At 39.0% G+C, this 27,734-nt stretch overlaps 2 protein-coding genes across 2 annotated transcripts in view; both read right to left on the reverse strand.

Annotated features, from left to right (window-relative positions):
* The window catches only part of abcd1 (ATP-binding cassette, sub-family D (ALD), member 1), a 35,449-nt gene extending 22,680 nt beyond the window's left edge, over nt 1-12,769 (reverse strand). Inside the window, exons 1-11 of the mRNA XM_020918437.2 lie at nt 12,498-12,769; nt 10,512-10,744; nt 10,255-10,364; nt 8,480-8,637; nt 7,733-7,920; nt 6,864-7,038; nt 4,330-4,520; nt 2,250-2,430; nt 1,708-1,850; nt 573-774; nt 41-135 (exon numbers count right to left, since the gene is read on the reverse strand). Of these exons, the coding sequence (XP_020774096.1) occupies nt 41-135; nt 573-774; nt 1,708-1,850; nt 2,250-2,430; nt 4,330-4,520; nt 6,864-7,038; nt 7,733-7,920; nt 8,480-8,637; nt 10,255-10,364; nt 10,512-10,640 (1,572 nt within the window). The 5' untranslated portion in view covers nt 10,641-10,744; nt 12,498-12,769. The remainder of the gene's footprint in view (nt 1-40; nt 136-572; nt 775-1,707; nt 1,851-2,249; nt 2,431-4,329; nt 4,521-6,863; nt 7,039-7,732; nt 7,921-8,479; nt 8,638-10,254; nt 10,365-10,511; nt 10,745-12,497) is intronic.
* A 515-nt stretch (nt 12,770-13,284) lies between these two features.
* Nucleotides 13,285-24,113, reverse strand: ccdc120a (coiled-coil domain containing 120a). The gene is given in 11 exon segments (XM_020918439.2): nt 13,285-16,144; nt 16,893-17,232; nt 19,252-19,812; nt 20,808-21,055; nt 21,057-21,089; nt 21,393-21,495; nt 22,714-22,770; nt 22,929-23,049; nt 23,570-23,677; nt 23,827-23,954; nt 24,039-24,113. Coding segments are annotated over 11 exon segments (1,875 nt in total). The 5' UTR covers nt 24,073-24,113; the 3' UTR covers nt 13,285-16,002.
* Nucleotides 24,114-27,734: the final 3,621 nt, after the last annotated feature.

The following is a 27,734-nucleotide window of genomic DNA, read 5'->3' on the forward strand; positions in this document are numbered from 1 at the left end:
TGACAGTGGACATATGTTACAGTTACAGTGAGTTGGGTACCTGTATGTTGAGGCTGGACACCACCACGTCTCCTGTGGGCGTGATGATCGGGAGGTTCATGCAGCGGATGCCCTTCTCCACACTGTGCACCTGACCTGTGCACCACATGTCAGAAAGAACAAGAGTTTTATACAGTGCTTTTCTGTACTCAAAGTTACATTACAACCAATCCCACGAACAAATTCTATACAGGCAACAGAGTGTGAAGTGTCTTGCCCAATGACACCAAGGCAATGTGCAATCAATAGAAAAAAGTTTAAATCTGTCAAAGGGCCAATTTTTTAACGATTTCTAGCGGTTTGGCTGAGAAGAGAACCACACAGTTAACTAACCACATTTTTTTGGTGAATATGTTTCATCAATCATCCATGTAGCTTCTTCAGTTCTGATTAAAATGGACAGAAATCAACCTTCTTTTGATATGGATCTTACCTGGACATTATTATTACACAAATATTCAGTCTACAGGTTAAAGGTCAAATGTTTCTACTAACTGAGCAGCTGGGGTCCAGATTACATGGTGGTGCGTTACCTCTGATGTGCAGCTGGCTGACCCTGTGTCCGTGCTGCACCACAGCCTGCTCCCCTCTGCCCCCCCTCTCCTCCTCTGTGCTCCCACTCTCTCTGTCCTCCTCGTCTCTGTCTGAAGACCGTTTGTACACGCCATTATTAACATCTTCAAACACATCCAGCAACTCAGACACTCGGGACGTGTACCCAGCCAGCTCCGTCACCTGAACACAAATTTAGAACAATTAAGCTTTACTCTACTGTAAATTAACCACTAATTAATATCATAACATTTCATTATTATGATAATGATAAAATGCCTATGTCGCTTTTTACTTCATTTTAAATTTTTATTATTATAATTTTGTTTGGTGAGATTAGTACTTGAGGTAATAATGATCATGGTTTTATAACAGTCCAGTGTTGCTGGATTCTTAATTAAAGAGCACCTCTGTCACACACACAAATTCATACAAATACAGGGAATTTACATTTTTGTGTTCCTTATGCAGGTGTTGTCATGTATTTTAGTGATCAATAATTAACTAATGTGTAAATTACATGAGCTTTGGCCCGTGTTTAGAATAAGGATGTATGGTTTATGGACCTCTACATATGTCACAGCTGCTGTCAATATCCAACCAGGAGGTAAAAGTGTAAACTTGACAACGCTATTGTCCCTTCCCAACAGTTGTGCCCCTGCTGGCCAACTGTGAAAAATATCCCCCATGTCCATAATATATTTTTAGATATGCATAGAATTTAATCCCCACATTTAGTACAAATCTGATAATGTTGATATTTCATGTCTATGGCAGGGGGTGCTATTGTGGTCAGTTCTATTATACCAGGATCACACAGTTGTGATTTGAATTTAAGTTCTCTAGACCAATGCCCGTGGCTGTCAAAGAAATATGACGGGTCACTTTAGGTATCATTATGATGTCTGTTTTATCAGATTTTTCACTGGACCGATCAATCCCATACCCGTTTTGGGGACTTTTCGTCGACATTTTTGCCCTCAAAATCTCAATCGTTTGCAAGTAAAAATAACAATAAAGAAGAAGAAATGGGCAAAGAATAATAGCTGGCTCGGGCCAATGACAGAGAATATGTGAGTGTATGTGTAAGCAGAAGACATAGTGACGCTCTCTTGCCTCTTTGTATGAGCTCATGATCCTCTCCACGGCGTCTGCAGCTGAGTTCAGGAGGTTCCTCGCTGTGGTGAACGCCTGGGTCCTCTCACTCACCAGCTCCTCCTCCTTCATCAAGATGGCCGCCTGCTTCACCTCCTCAGAGTCTGCACATAAATAAAAGGGAACAGATTCACTTTAACTGGGCTAAACATACTTTCAGCCTGGAGGCAGGTGTGTAGTCAACCAGTTATTTAAAATTTTGGTTTTAGTTCAGGTAATTCTGTATAATTTGCCATGAGCAAACCCTGGATATTTAGGCTGAGTTCTTCTCTCAAACAGGAAGCACTCTGCTACTCAAACGTGTAAATGAAACAATACACAACTCCAGGTATGTTTTTGAGGGGGTAACAACATTATAACATGACTTAAAGATAGGTTTATACTGTGAAACATTCCAGACAAAGTAATAACATTTCCATGGAGAACAGCATTTGACAGATCCTCCACTAGAAAAGTTACACGATGCACCTTTAAGTCAAGTTATAGCAGACTGCTGTACTGACCGTTCTCGTGGTAACCGGTGGCAGTGATGATGGGCACAGCGACCATGACTAACCCCGAGGCGCTCCACACGTACTTCATGAGAAACTGCTCCAGCATCACGTACCACAGCCTCTTCAACAGGATCTGATGGATCTGAGAGGACAGGGCCGCGTAACTCCTCTGCAGCTGAGACATCTCCACCTGAAAACAGATCGATAAGTTCAACAACGGTTACGCTCTTTGTTCATGACACAAAGACAAAACAAGGTGAGTAAAGTTGTCAAAGTATGGAAAAACAGACACTAATCGATGCCAAAACTAGTACTGAAACTAGACACTTATTTGAGCAGGTATCAATACTAAAAAATACACTTTCAGGGGACAGAAATTAACCTTTTCTGAATAGCTTTAGAATGATCTTGAGCTGCAGAACAAGTATAAGAGCAAATAGACTAGGAAATGTCCATGGACCACTGAAGACTGTCACAGATATAAGACCACATGAAAATATAAAAGAAAGTACTATGATTTAATGTTGAAAATCACATGCTATTGTCTAAATAAAGAGTGTCTTTATTATCACTGTGGTATCGGAATCGGTACTGAGTATCGGGTCTATTCCTTAAAAACAGGAATACATGGGGGACTCGCGATTGACAGCTCAGAATTGATCTTATCAGTCATTTTCATTTATAAACCAATTGAATTCTATATGTAGCATTTTAATTTTTTTGCATTTAGGTTGAATATAGACTACATGTTATAGCTGAAAATGTAAAAATAAGAACTAAATGACTTAAATATAGCAATAACAATGCTAGATATTACGCTATTTTCTGTTCTATGTTATAATGTTGTTTCCTCATCAACAAACAGACATGGAGTTGTGTTTTGTTTCATTCACACATGTTTAACACACAAACTCTGCATATTAAGTTAGTTCTTCTCTCAAATACAAAACACTTTCAGGTTTTCTGGTCCTATATTACATAAAACTGACTCTTGTGAGCTTTAAGTCATGTCATAATGTAGTTACCTCTTCAAAAACATACCCAGAGTTTTGTTATGATTCATTCACACATGTTTGAGTAATCGTGGCTTATCAGTCTGTCTACATCTCTAAAGCTCAAAATGTTCTGTTCCACCTTGTGATATCATGTGGTAATACAGGAAGTGTTTTTAAACTCCACACACTTTCACTAGAATCATTTGGATAATTTCAGTCCCAGAATTGCCAATCTCTACTGAAGCAGGTAAAAGGTAAAAGGTTAATTGCAAGCCACCACTAAATGACATCACAAGGTGGAACAGGGCATTTTGAGCTTTAGAGGGTATGTTTTTGAAGAGGTAACCGCATTATGACATGACTTAAAGCTCACAAGAATCCATTTTGTATAATATTGGACCTTTAAAGATATGCCTGATATTGACTTGCTAATTCATGCATATATGTGCGTGACAAAGGCATGTCCTCATTTACAAAACAAATAACCGCAGTATTTACATTGAGCATTAGAGGGCGTCTCGGATTACAACACTAGTACAACAACAGAGAGGTGAATGTGGACACACAAAGCTAACACACCTGTGAACCAACCAGTCTGTATTAAATGGGATATTGTATTTCATCTGTCATAACTAATAATAGAGCCAGGCCTGAAACATTCTTAGACTACACCGGACATACTACTACAGCCTCACTCACCAGTTACCAACAATACTGTATTAGTCTGTTAAAGGTTCACTGTGTAACCTTTCAGGAGGCTTGTTTCTTCTTTGGAGATTTTATTTGTTTGTCTGGGATATTCCACAATTAAACATTAAACGTAGCTATTTCTGTGGAGACAAGCTGGTGGTGGCATAGACATACAGGTTGTATCTAAGGAGAGGTGATCCCGCTCAGCAAGAATACATTCAAGTACCGTAATTTTGAGAAATAATAACTAGTTAGACAAGTTTACTGTGGAACATTCTGAAATAGGGAAGGGCATCTGATGTAAGTAGTATCTCTTCAAGTGAAAAAAAAAAAAACACATTTGGGTGGCAGTCTCTTTCGTTTATTGTATCATTATTATCAAAAAGAGAAGGTTCAGTTCTGACCTTGTGTCCTCCGTAAAATGCGATCTCCTCTGAGTTGGCGATGATTCTCGAGTGCATGTACCTCAGGTCTCCTTTCCGCTTGGCCTCCTCCGCCACCAGTTTACCGAAGCGAGGGGAGCAGGACCGCAGAACTTTGGCCGTTAGCGCCACCACCAGGCCGGCGATGATAGAGGGCCATGTGGTGTTTGCTCCTGTAACAAAGAGGGAGATCATGAGACAAAATATTCTATCCAGGAGTGTTACTAATTATGGCTTTATGCTCATAGTTGGTTAAAGGTGGATTGTGTAACTTTTCTAGTGGAGGGTCTGTCATCTGGTTGTTTCTATGGATATGTCATTGCTCTGCCTGAAATGTCCCCATATTGTTTAAGAAAAAAAAAAAAAAAAGATGCGGAATCAGATTATAAACAACGATGATTATTAACGACCTCGTCCATTGTGTGACTGACAACACCAGCGTTAACAAGACGTTTACATAGCTCTTTCATGCTTTCTGTTTGGGTTTCCATCAATGAAATAAAACTGTAAAAAATGGGATATAGCCCAAAATGTGAAAACAGGAACATATCGCTGTGTGATATGTATTCTGATTACATAATGCCAGTACATGTAATCTGTTACTCCCCAACACTGCATACAGTCCCTGACAAAAGTCTTGTCGCTTATCTATTTTGTAGAAACAAAAGCTTATAACCTGACTTTAAATTAATCGATTGGTTTTAGAAATGTCTCATATGAAAGCTAAAACCCTCCCAAATTATGCTCAATATACTAAAATAAATTTGCTTCACGGAAGAAAGATTGATCATTTAATGAACACAGAAAGGTCAGATTTTGGCAAGACAAATGTTTTGTCGCCTACAGAAAATTGAACAAATAATTTACTTCAAATACAAAAATATGTTGCATAATGTCAGTGAATTAAGTAGTGGTGCTGTGAGATCCATATTTAATATCTTGTATGACTTCCATGAGCTTGAAGGACTGCATCCATGCGGTTCCACAATGATTCATACAATTTGTTGATGAAGTCATCAGGAATAGCAAAGAAAGCGTCTTACATGCCTCCCAAAGTTCATCAAGATTCTTTGGTTTTGCCTTCCATGCTTCCTCTTTCATTCTACCCCAGACATACTCAATGATGTTCATGTCTGGTGACTGGGCTGGCCAGTCCTGGAGCACCTTGATCTTCTTCGCCTTGAGAAACTTTGATGTAGAGATAGAAGTATGCGATGGAGCACCATCCTGCTGCAAAATTTGACCCCTTTTATGGTTGGGAATGTAAGAGGTAGTTAATACTTCTTGATATTTTAGGATATTGATATTGCCTTCCACCCTGCAAATGTCTCGCACACCCCCATACTGGATGTAACCCCAGACCATGATTTTTTCACCACCAAACTTAACTGTTTTCTGGGTGAATCTTGGATCCATGCGGGCTCCAGTAGGTCTCCTGCAATATTTGCGGTGGCTGTGATGTAATTCAACCAAGGATTCATCTGAGAAATCCACCTTCTGCCACTTTTCCAGTGTCCATCCTTTTAGCAGGCTGTGGGCCTTGGCAAATGCCACACGTTTTTTTTAATTACCTTTTGTTTAGTGCTGATTTCTGTGCATTGAATCGACCATGGAGGCCATTTCGAGACAGAATTCTACAAACTGTTGTGGTTGACACAGGGACTTGAGGTGACCAGGCCTGGTGGAGTCTGCTGCAGTGGAAAAGGGGCTGGCCTTGGATTTTCTAATCAACAAACGGTCCTCCCGAGCAGTTGTCTCGCGGGGTCTGCCGGACCTCAAAACATCTCCAGTCATTTCAGATCTTTTTCTTATTCTTTGTACTTGACGCTGAGACACATTGAAGGTGTCACCACCTCAGCAGTGGATCTGGTCTTCAGCCTCTTGATAATTAACGCTTTGGTCTCATGGTGGATGTTGTCAGAGGTCAAGTTGCAGTTGATATGAAGGTCTGGTGTGCTGGGGTTCTTTTTATACACACCCACTAATTGATTGATCAGTAACTGATCACAGGTGAGGCTGTAATCTAGGATTGGGTGCATCATATGACAAGGCGACAAAACTTTTGTCTTGCCAAAATCTGACCTTTCTGTGTTCATTAAATTATCAATCTTTCTTCAGTGAAGCAAATTTATTTTAGTATACTGAGCATAATTTGGGAGGGTTTTAGCTTTCATATGAGACATTTCTAAAACCAATCGATTAATTTAAAGTCAGGTTATAAGCTTTTGTTTCTACAAAATGGATAAGCGACAAGACTTTTGTCAGGGACTGTATATGGTAAATAAATGGTCACTTTCTTCACCAATTCACCAACCACTCCATGTTACACAGAACCAAGTGGCAAAACAGGTTAAGTGTCAAGCCCTGGGATACAAAAAACTTAAACTCAAAGTGTAAAAAGTGCCGTCAAAATCTCTACAGTTTTAGCCTTTATTATAACTAGTTTTAGAAAATAAAAAATCCTGAAATCTGAAACCATCTGAATGATCACAAATTTCACTTCCTGGCAGTTTTACCTTTGGACTGAGCGGTGCGCAACAGGGTGTAGCAGGTGACCACCACGTCCAGAATGGGTTTGGTGAGGTTAGAATATAGGTGAGCCACAGACGCAGAGAACATGACTATGTCCTCTGTCAGGGACTGGTCTGGGTTTGACAGTCGCCCGTCCATGTTAGACACACGGTAATACGTCTGGAGAGAAACAAGTGAGAAGGGCTGTCAGTCAGGTCTTTTGGGACAGTTATGATATAGTATTAAAAGGGCATTGTGTTACTTTTCTGGTGGAGGGGCTGTCACCTGCTTGTTCCTATGGGCATGTCACTGCGCTGCCTGAAATGTTCAACAGTATGACATTAAACATCTCTACTTTACATTTATTACAGCTCAAAAATACCTAGAAACAAAGGCATTCTGATCATGACAGATCCGACCTGTAACTTGGTCTGGTTTGGTCTCTATGAAGATAGAAAGGTTTAATGCCATACAGTGAAACATTCCAGACAAAGTAATAACATCTCCATGGAGAAAAGTATTTGACGGGCCCTCCACCAGGAAAGTTATACAATGCAACTTTAAGAGGGTACACAATGGATAATGTTAAAAATCAGTTTAATATTTCATTTACAGTGCATATGACAGGTTTTCTTTTTTTTATTACCTAGTTTAGTGGGATTGTATCTGTGGGAAATACTTAACATAATTTTATCGTCTGAGTGTTACACAGATTTTTATTCCTTCAGTCTCAGAAAACAGGTATTATTGAAATCCACAGGCATAATTGTAGTGATTAGACCATCAGACCACAAGATTAAATAAAATCGAGAGCTTGTGGAGGCAAGACATTGGCTAGTTGCTATGTTTTCTACCTGGTTGCTATATTTTGTACCTGGTTAGTGAAGTAGAGCTGGTAGGAGTGGTTCACCAATCGGCTTCTGAAGCTCAGGCTCAGCTGACCTTCCAGGAAGCGGATGGCGCTGTTGATGAAAGTAGCGGGAACAGCAACGAGCAGCCATTTGGCCAACTGTAACATGAAAGCCTGTGGATCCTTCTGGACTATACACTTCACAATCGCTCCTGAAGAACACAAAATACTCAATTCACTATTTTTGTTGGAAGCAATATTTCACTAACCTGGTTCACACCTGACTGATATTGTGTCATTCTGAAGTGAGTTTTACACATTATCAATCTATATTTATACTAAAATAGGCTGAAGTACACCTGTTAGCATCACTATGTTTGTTTTGGTTCGTTTGGGTGCTTTGCCGCAGTGCTGCTCTATGATTGGCTGCCCAACACCAGTCGGGTCTATCACACCAGCGTGCATCAAGATGGATTCTGGTGAATTTGTAATCCATCTTGCAGGGTTAATATTTCACTCACACAAAAGATCACTATTATTATCAACAAAATTATTATGCGGTGTTCCTGATTTGCCACAATCTGTCAAAAGTAACTGAAAAACAACAAGTATCCTTTAGTACAAATTTTCAACACATTCTAGACTAGATTCCTCAAAACTGTAATTATAAGATAAACACACAACATCTCCCAAACCAGCTGAGGCAATATACAGTCTTCCAACTAAAACAATTTGATGTTGCACCCAGTGGAGAAGAGTTTTAGTGCGTACCGTCAAGCGCAGCAACGTAGATGGAGAGGAAGGTTCTGGACATGAGGGTAAGAGAGTGCAGTATCAGCAGTCCAATCTCAGGACACAGGAGACCAGGAAACAGCAGCTTCAGGAGACGGGACAGACGCAGGAAGAACTCACGGTTCACAGCAGGAGATCTGAAACACAGCAAATACATGAATAGGCATGTGAATAAGTATGTACCTAGTTCCTCACTGGAGCAATTTAAATGTAAATGTAAACAAGCAGAAATGGGGTGACAGTAGCTCAGTTGTTTGAGTGTTTGTCGACTGATCTGAAGGTTAGCTGTAGAGCTGCAACAATTCATTGACTCGGAAAATATGTCGATGGCTGTAGAGTGCGTCGATAGATCACCTTTAGAGCCGAGCGGACTGTACGGGCACAACGCAGACTGTATATGGGCGCAATATAGACAGTATACGGGCGCAGCATGGACTGTGCAATACACGTTGGCCACAGTACAGAACACGCTGTCAGCTGATTTTTAAACATCTATTGGTCTGACCGTGTGGGGCTGACCATAGCTGTACATCTGCTTTAGTGCCTGTAAATTATAGCCTGAAGCAGCATTTTATGTCCTTGTCTTGAATCCTAGAAGTAAACTGTCTTGCATGTCACAGTAACATGATCGGCAATGTTCCAATAAGATAAAATTCACTTTTTTATTTGTCTAACTAATAAAAACTAGTTTTAGTTTGACGAATAAAAACAACGGTCTTTATGGAAAATCTGGAACAAATTGCTCTATAAAGTCATAAAAAGTTACAATTTAATTAACAAATTAATCGAAAAATTTGTCAATAGATTAGCTGATTAATTGAAAAATTAGGCGTTAAAAAATGTATATGAAGATAATCATTAGTTGCAGCCCGAGTTAGAAGTTGTACCACTGGGTGTAATTATGCTGCTTGCAAGACATAGCATAGAGAACAGTTAGTAAGTAGTTAGTAAGTTCTGACTTGTATTTAGACAAAAAAACATATACATTTTCTTTTCTGCTTGCTCCTTTTGGGTATTTGGGTATCTCTGTAGATATGATTGACTATGTTCTGTAAATTATGTAAAAGAGGAAAAAACCTGTATTGCCCAAATGAAATAAATAAATTATATTTAATCAAAATTCCACACATGGGATACAGATCACTAAATCATTAATACAGAAATTACCATGAATTAATTACTACAGTCATTACAATGAATAGGAATAAAACATAACTGTGTATAATTAATGTCATGCATTTGTAATGCGCTTGTTGAAACTCATACAGTTCCTGTTCACTGACTCCACACAGTGGTGCTAAGATCCTATTAATATAAAATAACAAGTCTATTTGTCAGGGTGGCAAGCTACTATTGCTGCCACATCTGCCCTGGGGTTTACTGACATTAGTGGTGCTGCCAATCTGTGCCATCAACCCCTCAGATCTATACCCACTCATCGCATTCATAGGTGGGTGCAAAGTGTCTTGCCAAAGGACACAGCGAAAGAACTTGGTTAGAATGGGAGTCGATCCTCTGGCCTTCACGTTGTTGGACAAGTGCTTTAACTACAGTCAAGGTGGCCCCTTAAGTGCAGGTGAACACCAAATGTTTTGATTTGAGTAAAGTTAATCATATTTAAATTGTTACAATAGTTATGATCATTGCTGATCTAAAATCTGCTTCAAAAACTGCAGAGATAAAATATGGGAAACCATTTGCAGATCTTGAATGGTATGTTTTTGAATGGGCACAAGAAGCCAGTAGTCACTCACCTGCTCTTCTTCTTGACTTTGCTGTGATTGGTCAGATCTGAGCTGGAGGAGCTGCTGACCACACCCACCTGGGGAGTAGTCCCACCCTTCTGTTTACATCCTGCAACTGCCTGGAGGACAAAATACCTTTAATATGATTCTCTGTAGTATTAGGGATATTCAGTGCATCAGTTTCAAACAAGAGTTCCTAGCTGGTCTCACTGAACAACTGAATCCCTCGAACTTTTATAATGATTCTAGTACATCTTAAATAATACCTGCAGCCTCCTCCATACAGCAGGAGACAGTTTTTTCACTGCGTACGCGGTCAACAGCACAGCCGTGAGCTTCTTGAGCTTGGAGCTGGCTCTGAGCTGTGACGGCAGCTTCTGATAGGCCCGCTGCATGATTACACGGGCGCCGCTTCAACCAATCAGAAGCCGGGAAACAGGTCAGGGCAAAGGTCACAACATCATGGACAAGAGTATCTCCATCTCACACCTTTTACATCCTGGAGAAATAAAATAAAAGGAAAAGTTTTATGTGGTTCCCTCTGTGGAAGTTACTGTCACAGTTTCTACCACTGAAAAATGTACTACTACTATTATCTCTGCTTTTACTGAAACAGCTGCTGGTTTAAGCACTGAGGAGGTAAAAAAGCTAAGTCAATTCTCTGATTATTTAACAGTACTCATTGGTAAAATACTACAAGTATTCCAATGTCCAAAACATGTAGAGGGTAAGCACTTTGTGTATTTGTGGACAGGGAGAATGTCTGTACTTTCCTCTCAACTGAATGTAAGATAAGTTAGATTTTTCGACTTGTTCCTCTGTTGTGACACTTCGACCGATCAGATTCAAGTACTCATCATGATGTTCCACATTTTCCAAACGCTTTCAGCGATAGCCATCCCAGACTGAGAATGTGTAGAATTCATTCTCAATTCAGATCGACACATCATCAATTTTTGTGTGAGCCAAGTTAAATTGATCTCTTATTATGAAATAATCCTACCTCAACTGAACCTGACCCTTTGAGCTTTGGGGGTTATCAAAGTTTATCTGATACTTTTCTGCACTGACTGATAAATGTCATAAATGCAACATTATTAAAGATCATTTAAAATTCACATGCATCACAGTAATTACAGGATACAGAGAAAAGTAAGTACTACACTCCATATAAATGTTAATTATTTATAAACATATATAAACATAATTATAGGTGTGAAATATAAACAGGTTTAAAAAACAAACAACATCACTCACACAAAACTGTGTACACAAGTATGAACAAAAACTACAACTACAACTACTACTACTACTACAACTATTGCAACTATAACGTTATTACCAATGCAGGCTCACTACGTCCTTACAGTGTCTGAGCTGCATTTGGTTTTGTCTGACCACCAATAATTAACACTTTATATAAATTTACTTGAATAAGAAAAAAAGTGTGTAGTTCTTCGTGTGTCATGTTAAAACCTCAATTACAAACTCACAGTAATATATTAAAATCCTCCAAAGGATCCAGGTATGAATATGCAGTGGTCACAAGTCTAAGGACTATCCTGAGAGTATTACAGGGGGCTGTGAGCAAACAATGTAGTAATTCACACGGTTAAGAAAGTCCTAAGAGTCCTGAGTTATTTCTCAACAGAGACTTAGTGGAAACGCTCAATGCTGCAGCGTAACTGTGTCAAAGTAGGAGGGTCAGAAAACACAAGCAATGAAAGAAAGTTAAAGCAACGTATAACTCTATACAGTAAAATATAAGATTTGATAACGCGTAGTAACTCTGTTATGTTTGCTAAACTAACCCAGCCCCACAGTGTAACCCCCCGTTAGCTCGTGACTGTACTTTAATGTACAGCGGCTAGCGGCGGGGATTTGACATTTTTACACTTTTTAAGTCACACAAACTTAATTGTGTTAAACAACCGAACAACAACACGTGCCTTGTTACCGATAACCTAGCAGTGAGTTAGTGTTGAGAGCAAGACCTTTTTTAAGGTCAAAAAAGCAGCTAACCTGCATGACAATGCTAACCGCTAACATAACAGGAACTTTGTTGCTTCTGATCTGCACATGACAGAGACTAAAGTTTAGACATTTGGCGTCACGAACTAAAATCTAAACTTAAATAAGGACAGAATGAAGATCTGTGACTTTGAGTTATGCATAAGAAGAATCGTTCTAATTTTAAAGCGTTAAAAGTGTTTTTAAAGAAGAAAATGGGAGAGAGTTGAGCATCTGTTTACCTGAGTAGGACGCGAGCCGAATGCTGCCGATCACATCCTCCTCAGTCTCCTCGTTTCCTTCACTAGCCCCTTTCCTGAACTAATACACTTATATCATTGTATTAAGATATTATGATAAGTAAATCGCATGTGGAAAGTAAATTTATAAACATAACATAGGATATATCCTATGTTATTATATAGATTATAGTCTACTTGCTATAATCAGCTAAATGTAACAGAGCGTTAAGGAAAAGTCTAATCTGTATATATAAAGGTACAACAAAGCCTACAACAAACAAAAGGGGTTTCAATGTGTATAGACCTTATATAAAAGCATTGCCCTACATAGACATAAAGGCTTATAATTAAAGCTTTACATCGCCCTCTAGCGCTTAAAGATGCCATCACATGTGATCTAATACTGCGTAATACTGTGTAATAAACCAGTCACCACAGGCTATAACTCAAGTTTAGTTCTCAAACAGTGGGTCAAGTAAGGCTCTTTAAGACTACAGGCTAGAGACACCTTTATAGTTTTGTTTTATTCTTACAGTCATTTTAAATTGTTAATGCTGCTGTTTTAACTTGCTTTTTGTAAGGTGTCCTTGGATGTCTTGAAAGGCACCATGAAATAAAATGAATGTGTTTGTGCCTACATGTAAATCATATCACCTACATTTATATAGATGTTTTTACCTACTATACTACAACCATCAAACCTTTAAATATCATTCATATGAAGCTGACAGGTGAGTTTTCCTTCAATTATGACTTGTAAGGTCTAAGAAAATACAGGAAGAATGTATCAGTGTGGTGTAAATACTGACCATCTTTATTTAAAACACTGTGTACACCAGTCTGCTCACTTTTGTATTTACAAAACCAAACCAGAAATCCAAAATCCACAGAGTGAAAAAGTACAAACAGCTCAACAGTCCAAAAAGCTAAAAAAGTTTATGTACAAGAGTCAAAATTTTACAGTGGCCCAGAATGTACCACAGCAGCAATATATATTTACGGTAACATTTTTGTACAAATGTTTGACTGATTCTGACATGTGTTATGCTTTGGTCGGAGTGAGAGGAACTCTGAGGTCTGCTCCGCTGAAGCTACATGTTAATTAAAACCAGTGAGAGAAGACAAGTCTAAAATAATAATGTGTATTGTCGTCTAGTTGGCTGATTCTAATTTCTTGGTCGATTATCTCAGTGTAGTGACGTGTATCTGATGCATTTTAGAGGCGGCATACTGACAGCCACATCTTCATCTGCCCGCAGCGATAATTATTTATTTTATATCATATAATATACGTTTTCACAAAGTAGTTTTCTTATGTATTTGGTAGCTTCAGAGGAGCAGATTAACTGTTGATATTTGTGCAATATGGATGCCTGGTTTGTTTGATAAACCTGATGTTACCTGATACGGACAGAACAGAAACAGTCACCAAATAATTCATAACTCAAAACAATAACAAAAACTCCCTATTTTACATACATACAGTTATTTTTTACAATGGCCACACCAGTCTGTATCTGGCTCCTGCTTTGTCTACTGCTCGTTATAAAATCCAGTAAAAATGATCATCACTTATCGATTGGCTGATTGTCGCTGCAGCAGAATAATCCTGGTTTTACTATTGCTCTCAGACCAGCATACTGTTCATAAAATCATACAAGCTAACCTCACATTAGCATTTAGCAAATAACAGATTTCCTTTTGACACTTGAACTTCAGAGGCTGGTTAAGGTCCTGGGGCGACTGATTCACTTATGATGGTCCCATTGATCCCATGTGCACGTCCAGACCCAGTCCCGGTTTCAGTCCCAGTACAGGCTTACGCTTTGCTTATTTTCACTTCAAATCTGGTTCATTTGTGGTGTGAAAGGAGTTATAATTGGCTTGTTGGAAGATTAGGTATTCAATCAGTAGGGATGGGCATGATTAGTCAATTAATCGGTAATTGATCATTAAGAATTTTGTCGATTACGTTCATTTTTAATTAACAAACCAAATGTAGGTAGCTGTGCATAGCGGTCCTTTATTCCATTGAGTCGTGTCCTTTAGTCCGACAGAAGTTGACCCGCATCAGCGCACAAGAGCTGTTTTTTTATTCACTTAGTTTATGCAAATTAGCCATGTGGTTTTAAGTTTGTTTTTGTGAGACTTGCGCATTAAACATGTAATGTCAAATGAGCTGATGTGGCTCTAGAGTCGTGATGGTTTATATGTTGTAAATTTGAGTTAATTTATGCAGATTAGTAGTGCAGATAGTAATAATAAAGATGATAATTTTAATATAAAAACGTTATAGATTATTCGAAAATCGATCGTTACTTCTCCTGACGATCAATTAAGAAAATGCCCATACCTATCACTCAGTAACTCCATCCATACTGTACAACCAACTGGAGACTCATGATTGATTAAATTCTGCTGGAAAACTGCAGACCTGGCAACACAGGGTTCAGTGGAATATATGGCTACGTCACATTTCATGGGCTCTTCTTGATTATCTAATATCAGATTGTTCCAGCATAAAGTGACTTATATATTTTTAAAACCAGCCTCTAAAGTCTTTAGTTCTTAAGACACCTTACATTTTAGTGCATTTAAGTTCAGCATCACATGATAGTGTTCAATACAAATGCAAACACATTAAAGCTAATTTATAACAGCCACATCCAAAAACATGACTTTAAAACATTTTTGATTCAAAAATTTCTTTAAAACAAAAAAAAAAGTTTATCCAAATTTCATACAAAACACGACGTGGGCGGAGCTTAGGGTGCACAGCGTAACTTTTCAGATTGGGGGACCGCTACCATGGAGATGCTATTGCTTTGTTTGTAATGTTCCACAATATGATATTAAACTTATTTAAGATGCATTTATGGAATTATGGGTGTTTTTATTACTCAAAAATACTTTTAAAAGCATGCATTGTTATTGTGGGTGAGGTCAGCGATTCACAGACAAATTGGCCTTGTTGTGTCTCTTGCTTGTTTTTACGGATGTTGAAAAGTTTAATGTCATACTTTGAAAAACTGGATGTAAAGCAATAACATCCCCAAAGAGACCAGTAATCGGTGGGCCATCTACACACGAAAAGTTACACATTGCACTTTTAGGATTCTGTGCAGCAGCGTTGAGTCCAAAGAGAAAAATGTTTGAAATCATCCTCACACTTTCCGTGGAGTGAGGGCACACCTGAGGAGCGAGAGTCACCTGACCATTTGGAGAGTGCTGGTTGGCTACTGAGCTGGTGTCGTCAGCTGGTGATGTCGTCGCAGATATAAATACTTCTGAAATACTTTTGATTTCACCCTGATTGTCCGAGCACAGTCCAGTTCAGGAAAATTACAATATAAATAGCTTGTTTCCTCATAATTGACTTTTGATAAGATGTCTTTGATTTAGTCACAGTTAAAGCTCCCAGGAAACCAGCCCGGGATGTGGTAAGTTCATACATTTAAATGTGATAGTGATTTGACACTTTAATGTGAGACTGTCTCATAATTATTTAGTACAGACTTGCTGTGCTCTGATTGGTGGCTTCAGACCAGAGTTCCTGGAGTGTCGGCTGGTCACATGACACCTGCCTGATGGGCACTTCCTGTTTGTGAATAGGGAACGCATCATTGTAGAGCGGAGCATCCACCGACCTGTAACATAATAAAAATAAATGATACAAAATACACACAAACATCCTCCTTATGTATTTAATCTTTAAATTGTTCAATCTATCATACAATGTTTTGTTGTCTACATTTAATTTGTTTGTTTTTTCCAATTTACTACTCTTCTTATGAGACCTTTGAGAACCTTTGAGACTTTAAAAACACAGGGTCATGACACTTATACTTACATAAGTGTGTGCTTTTTTTTTACCCAGGGACAGTAGGGCGGGAGATGCAAAAATTGTTCAGTAGAGGTGGGACATTTATTGCGTATTGAGTATATCGTTTATAACTTTTATTTCTATTACTACTAATACAACTATTGTACGATTGATTGAATTTTTTCTAATCACTGATGTTATTATTTATCTATTGTTTTATTAGTTCCTTTTGTCCGGAACATAATTCTGTTGACTTTAAAAGAGTTAAGTGTTTTACATTGCTATGTGCAACACTTTGGAAACTGCGTTGTTTATAAAATGTGCTTTACAAATAAACTTGAATTGGATTGTATAACTAAAACAACAAAAATTACAAGTTATATTTTTGCACTTGTTAATTGCATGGTCCAGTAAGTTTTTGTGTGATTTATGAACCTCAACACTGTCCCCGTAAGACATTTTATATTTAAAATACTGTCTGAATGTATCAACAGATAATCCTAGAACATCTCCACATTTTTTCAATATTGCCCACCTCTATGGCTAAGCACCTACAGGTTTTACTTTCTTACCTGCCGTGTAGCGGGAGCCCATGAAAAGTAGCTGAATGAGGCAGTCCTGTCTTCTTAATTGTCCCATTGTGATTAATGTCCTTAAAGTTGGACAGAGGGGCATTGTGGGAGTTTGAGTCCAGGTAGTTTGAATGATCCTGATAGTTAGAATGGTGCAGTGTTGCATTGTGGGAGTTGGAGTCCTGGTAGTTAGAATGGTCTTGGTAGTTTGAGTGGTGGATGACGCCGTGTGTGGTCCGTCTCCTCCCTTTGATGCCATTAGTCTTTGGGGCTGCGTTCCCATTGGTCGGATTTGGGTGGGAGGAACCTAAAGTGTTCCTCAGATACCAGTCCCGCAGACCTGTCAATCAAACACACACCAAAAAAAACTTAAGATTACATTACACAGTTTGAAGTTTAGTTTTTTTTTTAAATTATTATTTTCCAGATTTTTAGGGGCTAAAAATGTATCTACCATGGCTTTAGGTGAAATCCTTCTCTCAAGTACACCATAAAAGAGTGTAAGAACCCTAATGAAAAGTGAGCCGTTTGATTAATAATAAATGAGACAAGAAAAGTGAGCGTGTTCTGAAGTTGTCACAGCAGGTGGCGCTGCATCGCACTCCACTGCAGAGGAACCTGCTGCAGTGACCCACTTTCAGTTCAGCATCAAACATTCATCAGATTATCTTTGAATCTGAATCTGAGAGAAACTTTAGATTCAACAGTGTGTCTAGGAACACAAGGGCACAGACAGAGACTCCATATAGTTAGACCGGCTTTGTTTAAGGCTGTCATTTATAAAAACAATGAGAAGTGAGCTTTTATGACTTATTAGCCCAGTCTCCACGGAGTTTGCTTTGCCTGGAATGTTCCACAGTATAGTATTGAACATATCTATCGCCACAGAGACAAGAAAGCAATAGACACCACTAGGCCAAGTAATAGATAACATCTGTAAAGAGGCAGCCCCACTCACAGCAAGAATGCATGTTTTTTTCAAGGTATTTTTTAGCAATAACAATACACCAACAAAGCAGGGCTGCAACTAACTATTTTAGTAGTAGATTTTTTTGATTAGTTGACAAGTGACGATTATACTAAGTAATAGGCCCTATTCATGTTAGGTCCCAAACCAGGAAGACGTTTGGAAAGATGCGATTACAACTTCCGGTGTAGTTCCCGACACTGGGCTCACCGACCGACAGTGATAAAACTGCATATGTACCATATTTTCAGCACTATAGGGCGCTCTGGATTATAAGGCACACTGTCATTGAATGGTCTATTTTCAAACTTTTTTCACAAATAAACCGCACCAGACTTTAAACGAAACACAGCAGTTCGATGGGTCAGTTGGACATTGGTGCGTTCATGGTGACTCTGGGCTTTGTTTAGTTGTGGCGTGTAGGGAGGGTGCTGTCTGGGACCGCTGGATTGTTGGCGTGTTCGCAGTGACTCAGTTGTTCAGTTGTGTCTAGAAGTGGCACATTGCACTCGCTTTTTCGCTTCGTTCCTCCGTTCCATTCCTCGTTCGTGTGGAGTGATGAGTGTGGTCTGCGGGTGTTTTTCGCTGTGCAGTCACTGTCTGCTGTGTGTGTGTTTGTGTGCGCTGCGGGTGGTGCGGGTTTGTAGTTTATTGAAGTCGTGCTGGGACACCCAAGTGGATTCGTGTATAGGATTGCGGGGCGCGCAGTTGTTTTTTGATGGGGTTGGAGGCTTATGAGCGCGCCCTATGGTACGGAAAATATGGTATGTGCTGTTTGGAATAATCTTGAATTTGGCGCCTCATCTCTTCTAAACGCATGTACCCAGTGCACTCAGAGTTGTGTGTCAGTGGGGAAATTATAAAAACTGAGGTATGGTTGTACTTGTTGATTAGCTGAACATAACAGAATGCTACAGTGACATGTAGATGAAGAAAACTGGGCCATTTTCTAATTTTTTAGTAAAATTTTCAGACTTACTACTGCAAACAGAGCCCGCCGGAAGTTGTAATTACATCTTTCCAAACATTTTCCTAGTTTGTGATGTGAGCGTGAATAGAGCTGTTTCAATTATACTAAATAGTTGTATGTTTTTGTGTTTTTTATTTAGAGTTTAGTTTTTCTTTGCAGACAAGAGACACATGAATGACAAATGAATGACAATAACAAAAACAAACACGGGTAGGTGGGTGTTCTTTTCAGTTTTTGTGATAACACTGACAGCTCCTGTTACCAAGTAGGTGTAATGGAATACTGTGGATCATTCTCTTTGTGCGTCTGTGTCCTGGTCAGGAGAACCCAGCTGAAGGGCTAGCCATACATACACGTACATGTACACGTACACATACACATACACACACAGATGCTGAGTGTGAAACAAATAATGCGTTTACCTTCCAGAGCCAGTGCCTTATGCAGATTCCTTGTTGCCTCTTCATTATGCTGGTCCTGGGTTAGAGCAGCCTGGGTGGGCCGGGGGGGCAGCAGGTGTGGGTGAGGGTCTGGCTGCAGAGGTGCATGCTGGGAGTCAAAGTTCTCTGCTCCCGGAGGCTGCACAGGGAGGAAGGGCCCGCATGATTTAGTCCGGGTGACTTTAATTCGCTGACGATCACTGTGCATGCCGCGGTAAGTGGGCGGAGCAAGGTTTGGCTGTTGGTTTGGATACAGAGCTGTGATTGGCTGACGGCTTCCATGTGACTGCTGCCTCTGGAGCATCTGCTGTTGCTTGGTCCAGACGTAGTCCAGGAGCAGGTCGCTGTAGGGAGCTCTGCCCCTTTGGCCTGGGTCTGGTCTGGGTCCTGGCTCTTGTCTGTGCCCTGGATCTGGTCTGGTCCCTGGGTCTGGTCTATGTCCTGGTTCAGTCCTGGTGGTTGGTTCTGATCCGTTGGTGGTCCTGTGAATCCGAGTATCAGTCTCTGAACTCCTTGCGGCTCCTCCCTTTGAAGAGGACAAACCTGTAATGAAAAATATATTTACATATTGATAGTTGAGAATGATTTTACAGCAACTTTTTTGAAGATGTTGAAGCTGTTAAACTTTACATAAAAACAAATCCAATTAAATCAATTGCAATTAAATCTACATACAGATTTAATTGCAAAAGTGAGTGAAAAACATGCATTCTTTCTGGGAGCAGGCCCACCTGTCTACAGATATGACATATAACATATAACATAACAAGTTATAACAAGTTTTGTATTTACATTTCTGAACATCCATGTAAGACCTTAACCTTGAGATAGTATCTGATTGTTGTGGAAGAAATTTTTCAAAAATAGCCTGATCCAATCTACACTCATTTAGTATGTCACCTTTAGGGTGCACTCACACTAGGACTTTAGGACTGTGCCCAAGCGCGGATAAACCCTAAAACGCGTGGTACGTTTGTCCAGTGTGAGCGCAATCGTACCATGCTCAGGCACAGCACGAAAGGGACTTTGGTCCGATTGGAGGAGGTGGGCCAAAGCACGGCACGACTGCTCATGTAAGCGCACACGCACGACTTTACTAGACGAGCCCTGTCAGGTGCACTGATGTTACTCATAGGAGGAAAACGGTGAATAAAATCTGCTCCAAAACACACGGCAAACCCGCACTTATCTTCAATAAAGGGAGTGACAGAAGTTTAGCTGCCTCTCGTCTCCGGCTGTTATCACTGCTCTGCGCTGCTTTTACATACATAAACTCACAGAGGAGCATGTATCATAAGAGGATGCACATTTGCCTCAATATTTAATAGATATTTCTGCCGCTGGACTTTTTTTCTCCACTAAAAGCGTTAGCACATGTAAATAAATGGTGCCGTGTGACGATGTCATCGGGGCATGGCCTGGTTCGGATGTGCAAGTGTGAGTGCGGGCTTTAGAACCCTATGCAACTGTGCTTGACCACGGCACGATTCTAAAGTCCTAATGTGAGTGCACCCTTAAACATAGATACATCTGCTCACCATTGACCCAGTGCCCATCGGCCTCTGTGGAAGCGCCTCTGTCCAACAGTCCGTCTGAGCTGTTGCTGCGCCGGGATGAGTTGGCGCCCCCTACTGGCCCGTTAGCCACAGATCTATTAGCGCCATTAGCTCGGCCTCCATTACTCGCCAGAGCTACCCCCAGTTCTGCCCAGCTGCTCCGACTCTGTCTGCCCAGAGGAGGTGGAGCCGTCCAGGGATCGAGGCGGCGGAGGAGGGGGGTGTGGAGGAGAGTGTTTCTGGGGCACATCCTGAGAGTCTGATCTGGAAAAACCATATAGGCCAAGTTATTATTATAAGTCTTTAATTTAGAAAAACATGTAAGTAATGCTAATAGATTAAACAAATAGATAAACAAATACACTGAAGTTTAGTTGAGTCTTTATTTGAAGTCAACTCCCTCGGGTATTTACAACATCATAAATTTCATCTTATAAAACACATATTAACCTACCATTTTTACATGTCACTATCACATCAGTCCATAGCTTACAAAAAATACAATATACCAGGGAAGTTATCATGATCTGAAGACAGCTCTAATATGAATATTGCATCCATTCTCACCTGCTGTGGACTGAGTTGTTCCTGGTTTTATTTGGGGCAAAAACTTCAACTGGAGAAGAACCAGCAGTGACCATCGGAGGGCGACAATGGGTCACACTCTCATCTGAGGAAAAATATATATAAGGTTACACAGAGAAGTTTACATTATTAACAAACAGTGGACAGACATACTTTTATATAAGAAATTACTTTTTATTTAATGACTTAAAGGTGCAACTTTTTGGTTTGGGATTTGTCACCTGCTTGTTTCTACGGTTATGTGTACTGCCTGGAATGTTCCACAGTATGAAATTAAACAGCTCCATCTTACATTTATTCAGTTACAGGTGGTTTTATAGCTCAAAAATACCTAGAAAAACAGGCATTCGAACTGTGAGCAAAGTTGCCTCTCCACAGATCTGACCTGTAACTTGGTCTGGTTTGACCTCAATGAAGATAGAAAGATTTACTACGATACTGTGAAACATTCCAGACAACGCAAAAGCACCTCCATGGCAAAAAATATTTGACGAACCCTCCATCAGAAATGTTACACAATGCACCTAAGTTTTAATTTACTTTTGTTTTTAGTTCTTTGTTGATTATTTTTAGCAAAGGTCAATAGCACAGTTTGCACAGAGAAGGGGGCTGAATCAGGGCTGCTCTAAAACCTCCAGATGCACCTGATGTTATCCAAAATAACGATCTGAAATAAATTCTTAGCAGAGACTAAAATAAGATTTCTGGGACAACTATAAAAATCTGGGCCTGCAGGTGAACTAGGGCAGCGGTAAATCAGGACATTTGCATAGAAGAGACAGGGAATTATCATACATGGGACAAAGAAGAGTCTAGACTGTGCCTGATACTTACAAAGCAAAGAAAAATTGTCCACAGGCTTTACTAAGAGATGAAAGCGAAGACCTACCTTTAATATTACATGTTTGTTTCAGAAACATAATCAGAATATATTTGTCATTTCAGTCTAAAGTACAATGAAACACCGTACTCAGGTCCAGGTTATTAGCAGCATAAAAACACAATAAATGTATAATATTGTTTGTTTAGTGCAGTTTTAAAACATCCCCCACCCGTCCCAATTTTCCAAAGTGCTACTAAGTTAGAGCTCGTTTATAAAGGCATTACTGTAATCAGCTGAAAACCCTTTATTTTCACACAGGCACATGTTCATAGCACTAGGGCCCCTCCAGGTGTAATCTGGGGCTTGTGCAAACTGTCTGCTGTGGCGTAATATTTGTAAAGGGCTAAATGTGTCTGCACTATTGCCGTGCTGTGGTTATGAACACTCGATAAAGGTTATTTAGGTCATAACATGTCTTACCATTGTCATGTCCTGTAGAGTCAGACGTGGAGCTGCTCTCTGACCTCACAGACTCATCTGGAAACAAATCAATGAAGCTTTTACAATAGAAGCTTTTAATGTAACCTAGGAAACATTTTATCCTTTGTATTTGATCAAATGGTGTTGACCGTGATCTGTGCTCACACTCTGGTCCTGGTCAGGAGAACCTCGCAGAAGCAGTATTTGTATATTACCTGTGTGGCAGCCTCGGTGGACAGTCCTCTTGGATCTCTGGCTCTGGAGATGTGGGATGTGTTCAGGTTCACTGTGTTTTCGAACTGAACTAAACAAAGTCTTCTTTTTCTTCTCTTCCAGCTGCACACACAATCACATGATTTTGTTAATACGTTTACTAGGGATGTAACTATAAATGAAATATTGTGATAGTGTATTGTCAAAAGTCTCACAATAATATCGTGGGCTGTCACAATAAATTGAATTACAAGTTCCTTTGCTTAAATGCATGGTTTTATAGTAGCAACAGCTTATAGACATTGGGAACTACATATCCCATGATTCATTTCAGTGCAGACAACATGAAGAAATATGTTTTTTACTTGAATTCTTGGGATGATGGAAATAATTCACACCAATATTTTATCAAGGTATTTTAAAAGCTAAAAAGTTTCCTATCTACAATTATATCAGCCTCTACAAAATATTGCAATAAATATCGTACTGTGAGATGCAAATCGTGATAATATTGTACCAAGAGATTTGGATATAATTACATCCCTAATGTTTACAAAAGGTTAGTTTCCCTTATTACTATTATAATTAATGTCAAATATGAGCACAGTTACAGAATAATCCATGTCAAAGTCCTGCTCCTCACCTCAGCCCTGTTCTTCCTGTTGAGTCTAGAGCCTCCTCTTCGTCGGACTGAAGGAAGTTTCTCCCCCTCCTCCAACGGGAAGTCTTCAGGAATTAAACCAGTGAGCTCCTGGCCAATCAAAGACAAGATCATTAAATGGGCCAATCACAGATCAGACATTAGAGAGAGACATTTAAGATGTTTATTCCATATACCAGATCTAAACTAATTAATCACTTTGGAATTAATACTGAAAATGAATCCAATCCTTCACTTACTGCTTCCTGGAGACAGACACGCCTGAGCTCAGCCAATCGTGTGCTGAGCATCGTCTGTAAGCCCCGCCTCCTCTCTTGCAGCTCAACCAATCGCTGAGCATTTTTCTGCTTCCTGTCGGGGCCTGTGTCTGTTACATAAAGATTCATAATATACAGTATGAGATTTTATAAAGTTACAATAGTCTCGATGAAGTTCTGGTGTGACCTCTGACCTGTCGCTGTGATGAGCTGACCTCTGACCTCCATGGTGGGTGTGACCCATGTGACCCCTCCCCCTCCTTCTTCACTGCTGGAGTCAAGCTCTGCCCCGCCCCAAACACTCTCTCTCACCTGAGCAAGAAACAGAAACACAGATATAAACATGGATGTAGTTTTATTTTACTGTGCTGCATTTCCAACATTTAAACTATAGACTGTATAAATAAGCGGACTAAGTGAGTGTGAGTCACCCACAGCGTTTGGCTCCAGTCAGACGAAGCTCACGAGGATAGCGGTTATGGGGTGAATTTGGAGTCAAGTTCCATATTTTGAATAGGAATTTATTTACAGACAAAATAGCAAAATAAAAACACCAGGATCACGTAGAGCGGGTTAATACTGACATTTTAAGACCAAAATGATGAGGGTCACAACAACAGTTACATAGAGAGGTGTGAGAGTTTTAACAATGTAAAGTCAATTGGAGCCAGAGTTGATGGAGTTGGAAGTGTCCCCATGCTCACTTCCTATTTGAAACGGAGCACCTAGTGGGTTAACTATGTCCATTTCTATATACAGTCTATGATTTAAATGCAAAATAAGTAGGACAGATGTTAACAGGCAGCTGACCAGCTAAACAGCCAAAGTGGTCTCAAAATTATCTTTACTGTATTTTCCGGACTATAAGTCGCTCTACAGTATAAAAAACAAAACAAAAAATTGCATAATGAACAAGAACAAAACGTATATATGGACTGGACTATAAGTTGCATTTTTTGGGGGGAAATTTATTTGATAAAATCAGAGATCAAGAACAGACATTTCATCTTCGAAGGCAGGTTAGAGTAATAACAATAGAAGAGAGAACAACAGACTGTTAACGTCACAAACAACAGAACAGAACAAGTTAACGAAACTCTAGAAATCACTAAATTCTTCATCCTCTGTGTCACTTTTGAGCAACTTCACCAACTGTAGCTAAATCTATCCTTTAGCCTGTGATTAGCTTTTTTGTTTTCACCATTGCATTTAGGGTATCCTCTGCTTTTCTCCAGTCCCTCACAAGTTTATCGCTCACTCCAAACTTTCTTTCTGCAGCTCAATTACAGTTTTTGGCTGCATATCTCACTATTTGCAGCAGGACAGCTGCTCTTTCTTTAGGAGACATGCGCAGTAGAGAGAAGTGAGAGTGGTACAGGAGTAATAGGAGTAATAGCGTGATAAGACTAGCAGATGAAAATATATATAATAACATGTGAAATTATATATTTTAATATATAAGTTGCACCTGAGTATAAGTCACAGGACCACCCAAACTATGAAAAAAGTGTGGCTTATAGTCCAAAAAATAGTGTTTTTTTTGCTTCAACAGATCTTTAAATAGTGTAAATTCTGACCTTATAAGTGGGTTCATACGCGCTCCAGTAGTTCACTCCTGTGGCCATCCAATATTCTAACGCCTGACCTTTGACCCCTGGCTTCTGACCCCGCCTGGTTCACTGTCTTCACTGCTTCACCTCAGATCAGTCCAACGTCCTGGAAAAACAACACGGAAAGAACAAAGAGATTTTCAGTCGACTCAGCTTCTGCTCAAAGAAATACATCTACTCCCAAACAGATGGTGGTTTTCAAAGTTGGAAGTACAAATCAGAAAGCTCCTAATGGTATTTTTAGACTGTTATAATATTCAAATTCTGATTATTAGTCCATATACAAATGCATTATACTAAGTTTTTTATTCATGGCTGTCTCATTGGCTAGAATACAATTAATGGGGGAAACTAGTGTTGTAACAATAGTGAAAAATCAAAGTCGATATTTTTAGGAAAAGACTTGTAATGACAATACAACTTCAAAACCGTAATGAAAATGAACAAATATATATTACACTTTTTAGACAAAAGAATTAGAATAGAATATCTTTAAGTAAATTAAAGTGCAGCCCTCATTCAGTGCAAAGGCAGCAACAAATAAATAATAAAAGATAAAAAGATAAAAGAGTCTCTATGGACATTTTTAAAAAGAGTTCATTAAAACCTCACACACCCACACATATTTCAGCCATACACATCCACATTCATAAATGTAAAACATAAAAAAAAGAAGCTTTGATATCACCATTTAGTGAAATTATGGCTTTTGGATAAAAAACTTTCAATTAAAATGAAATCAAAAACATAATAGCAGTTTCTTTAATATTTTAATTTGGTCATATATTAGTTCTGATATAGATCAAAATCATTTTAAAACTATCCAGGAAAACTATTAAATGCATTTTTTTCAGTGTAAAAAAAAACTGTGAAAGTTGGACATGCAATTCACAAAGCTCCTAGTGGTATTTTTAGACTTATTTTTATTATTAGTTTAATTTAGTCTAGTCTTTATGTGAAGGGACAATGTACATTAAAAAATAAACAGATGTTCCACACTAGATTATAGTTTAATAGCTGGTTTCCATCTACAGTCTCTAATTTGGAGGAATACAGTATACATGCAATTACAGCCAATCAACAATAAGAACAATGCACAATGTTCTCTCTCCAGCTACATACTCACACACCATCACACGAACACAATATGAACACTGGGATAATCAAACCGAAATTGCAGTTTGGATGGTCACATACACCACCCGTCTCTCTGCTTTAAATCTGTAATGAAGATAATCCTGAGTCAGACTAGTTTATTTTTTGTCTTCTTACTTAAAGCTCATATTATGCTATTTTCTGATCTATGTTATAATGTTTCCTCATCACAAACATACCTGGAGCTGTTTTTTTGTTTCATCATATGGATAATTTCAGTCCGGGAATAGTCAATCTCTAAACAAAAGGTAAAAGACAGGAGGTGGAGCAGAGCATTTTGAGCTTTGGAGATGTAGACAGACTAATAAATAAAAGATTAAAACATGTGTGAATGAAACAAAACACAACTCCCTGTATGTTTTTTGAGGCAGTAACAACATAATAACATGACTTAAACCTCACAAGTGTTGATTTGGTGTAATATAGGACCTTTAAGATCTTTAAGTAAACTGTGAAATATTAAACTATAAAGTATTAGTTCACAAATACTAGTCCCCCTATAGTGCCTATGCCTATGCTGCCTTTATTTTGCCTTTTCCCTCTTCTCCGCTGTATACATTACTGTTGCCATGACCTGGAGTCCTGTTTTAGACACAACATTAACCCTTTGAACCAGCTCAGGTCTGTTTCATCTAAACACTGTAGACACAACCACAGCTATCTCTCTCACTGCGTTTACGGCTCAATACAAAAATCTAGACTGATACAAGAAGATTATAACTGCAGGGACCAAAAGGGTGAAAGAATTACAATAAATATAACATAAAAACATTGATACTTAGAATTTATTATTAGCATATATATATATTTTTTTTTGTTTTGTTATAATATATTGTGATGTGTGAGCTTCTGTGTCCAAGTAATTTCCTTTGTGGATCAATAAAGTTTGTCTAAGTCTATAAAAATAAAATCAAGCAGTGCAGAAATGTTAAACCTTCAGAAGTTAATATTAGGGCTGGGCAATGTGATGAAAAATGACAAAGAATAAATGATGAAGACGTTGATTCCTCACATTGACTGATCGTAACTTTCGACCCAGTTTTATTTTTCTCAGTTTTAAAGAGCAAATAAAAATGTCTTTCACTATTAAGTAAACACAAGAAAGGTACATTTTTGATCCATGCT

This window comes from Boleophthalmus pectinirostris, unplaced genomic scaffold (genome assembly GCF_026225935.1).
Source record: "Boleophthalmus pectinirostris isolate CB_2022bp ecotype Guang Dong unplaced genomic scaffold, ASM2622593v1 HiC_scaffold_8, whole genome shotgun sequence".
Classification (NCBI taxonomy): Eukaryota; Metazoa; Chordata; class Actinopteri; order Gobiiformes; family Gobiidae; genus Boleophthalmus; species Boleophthalmus pectinirostris.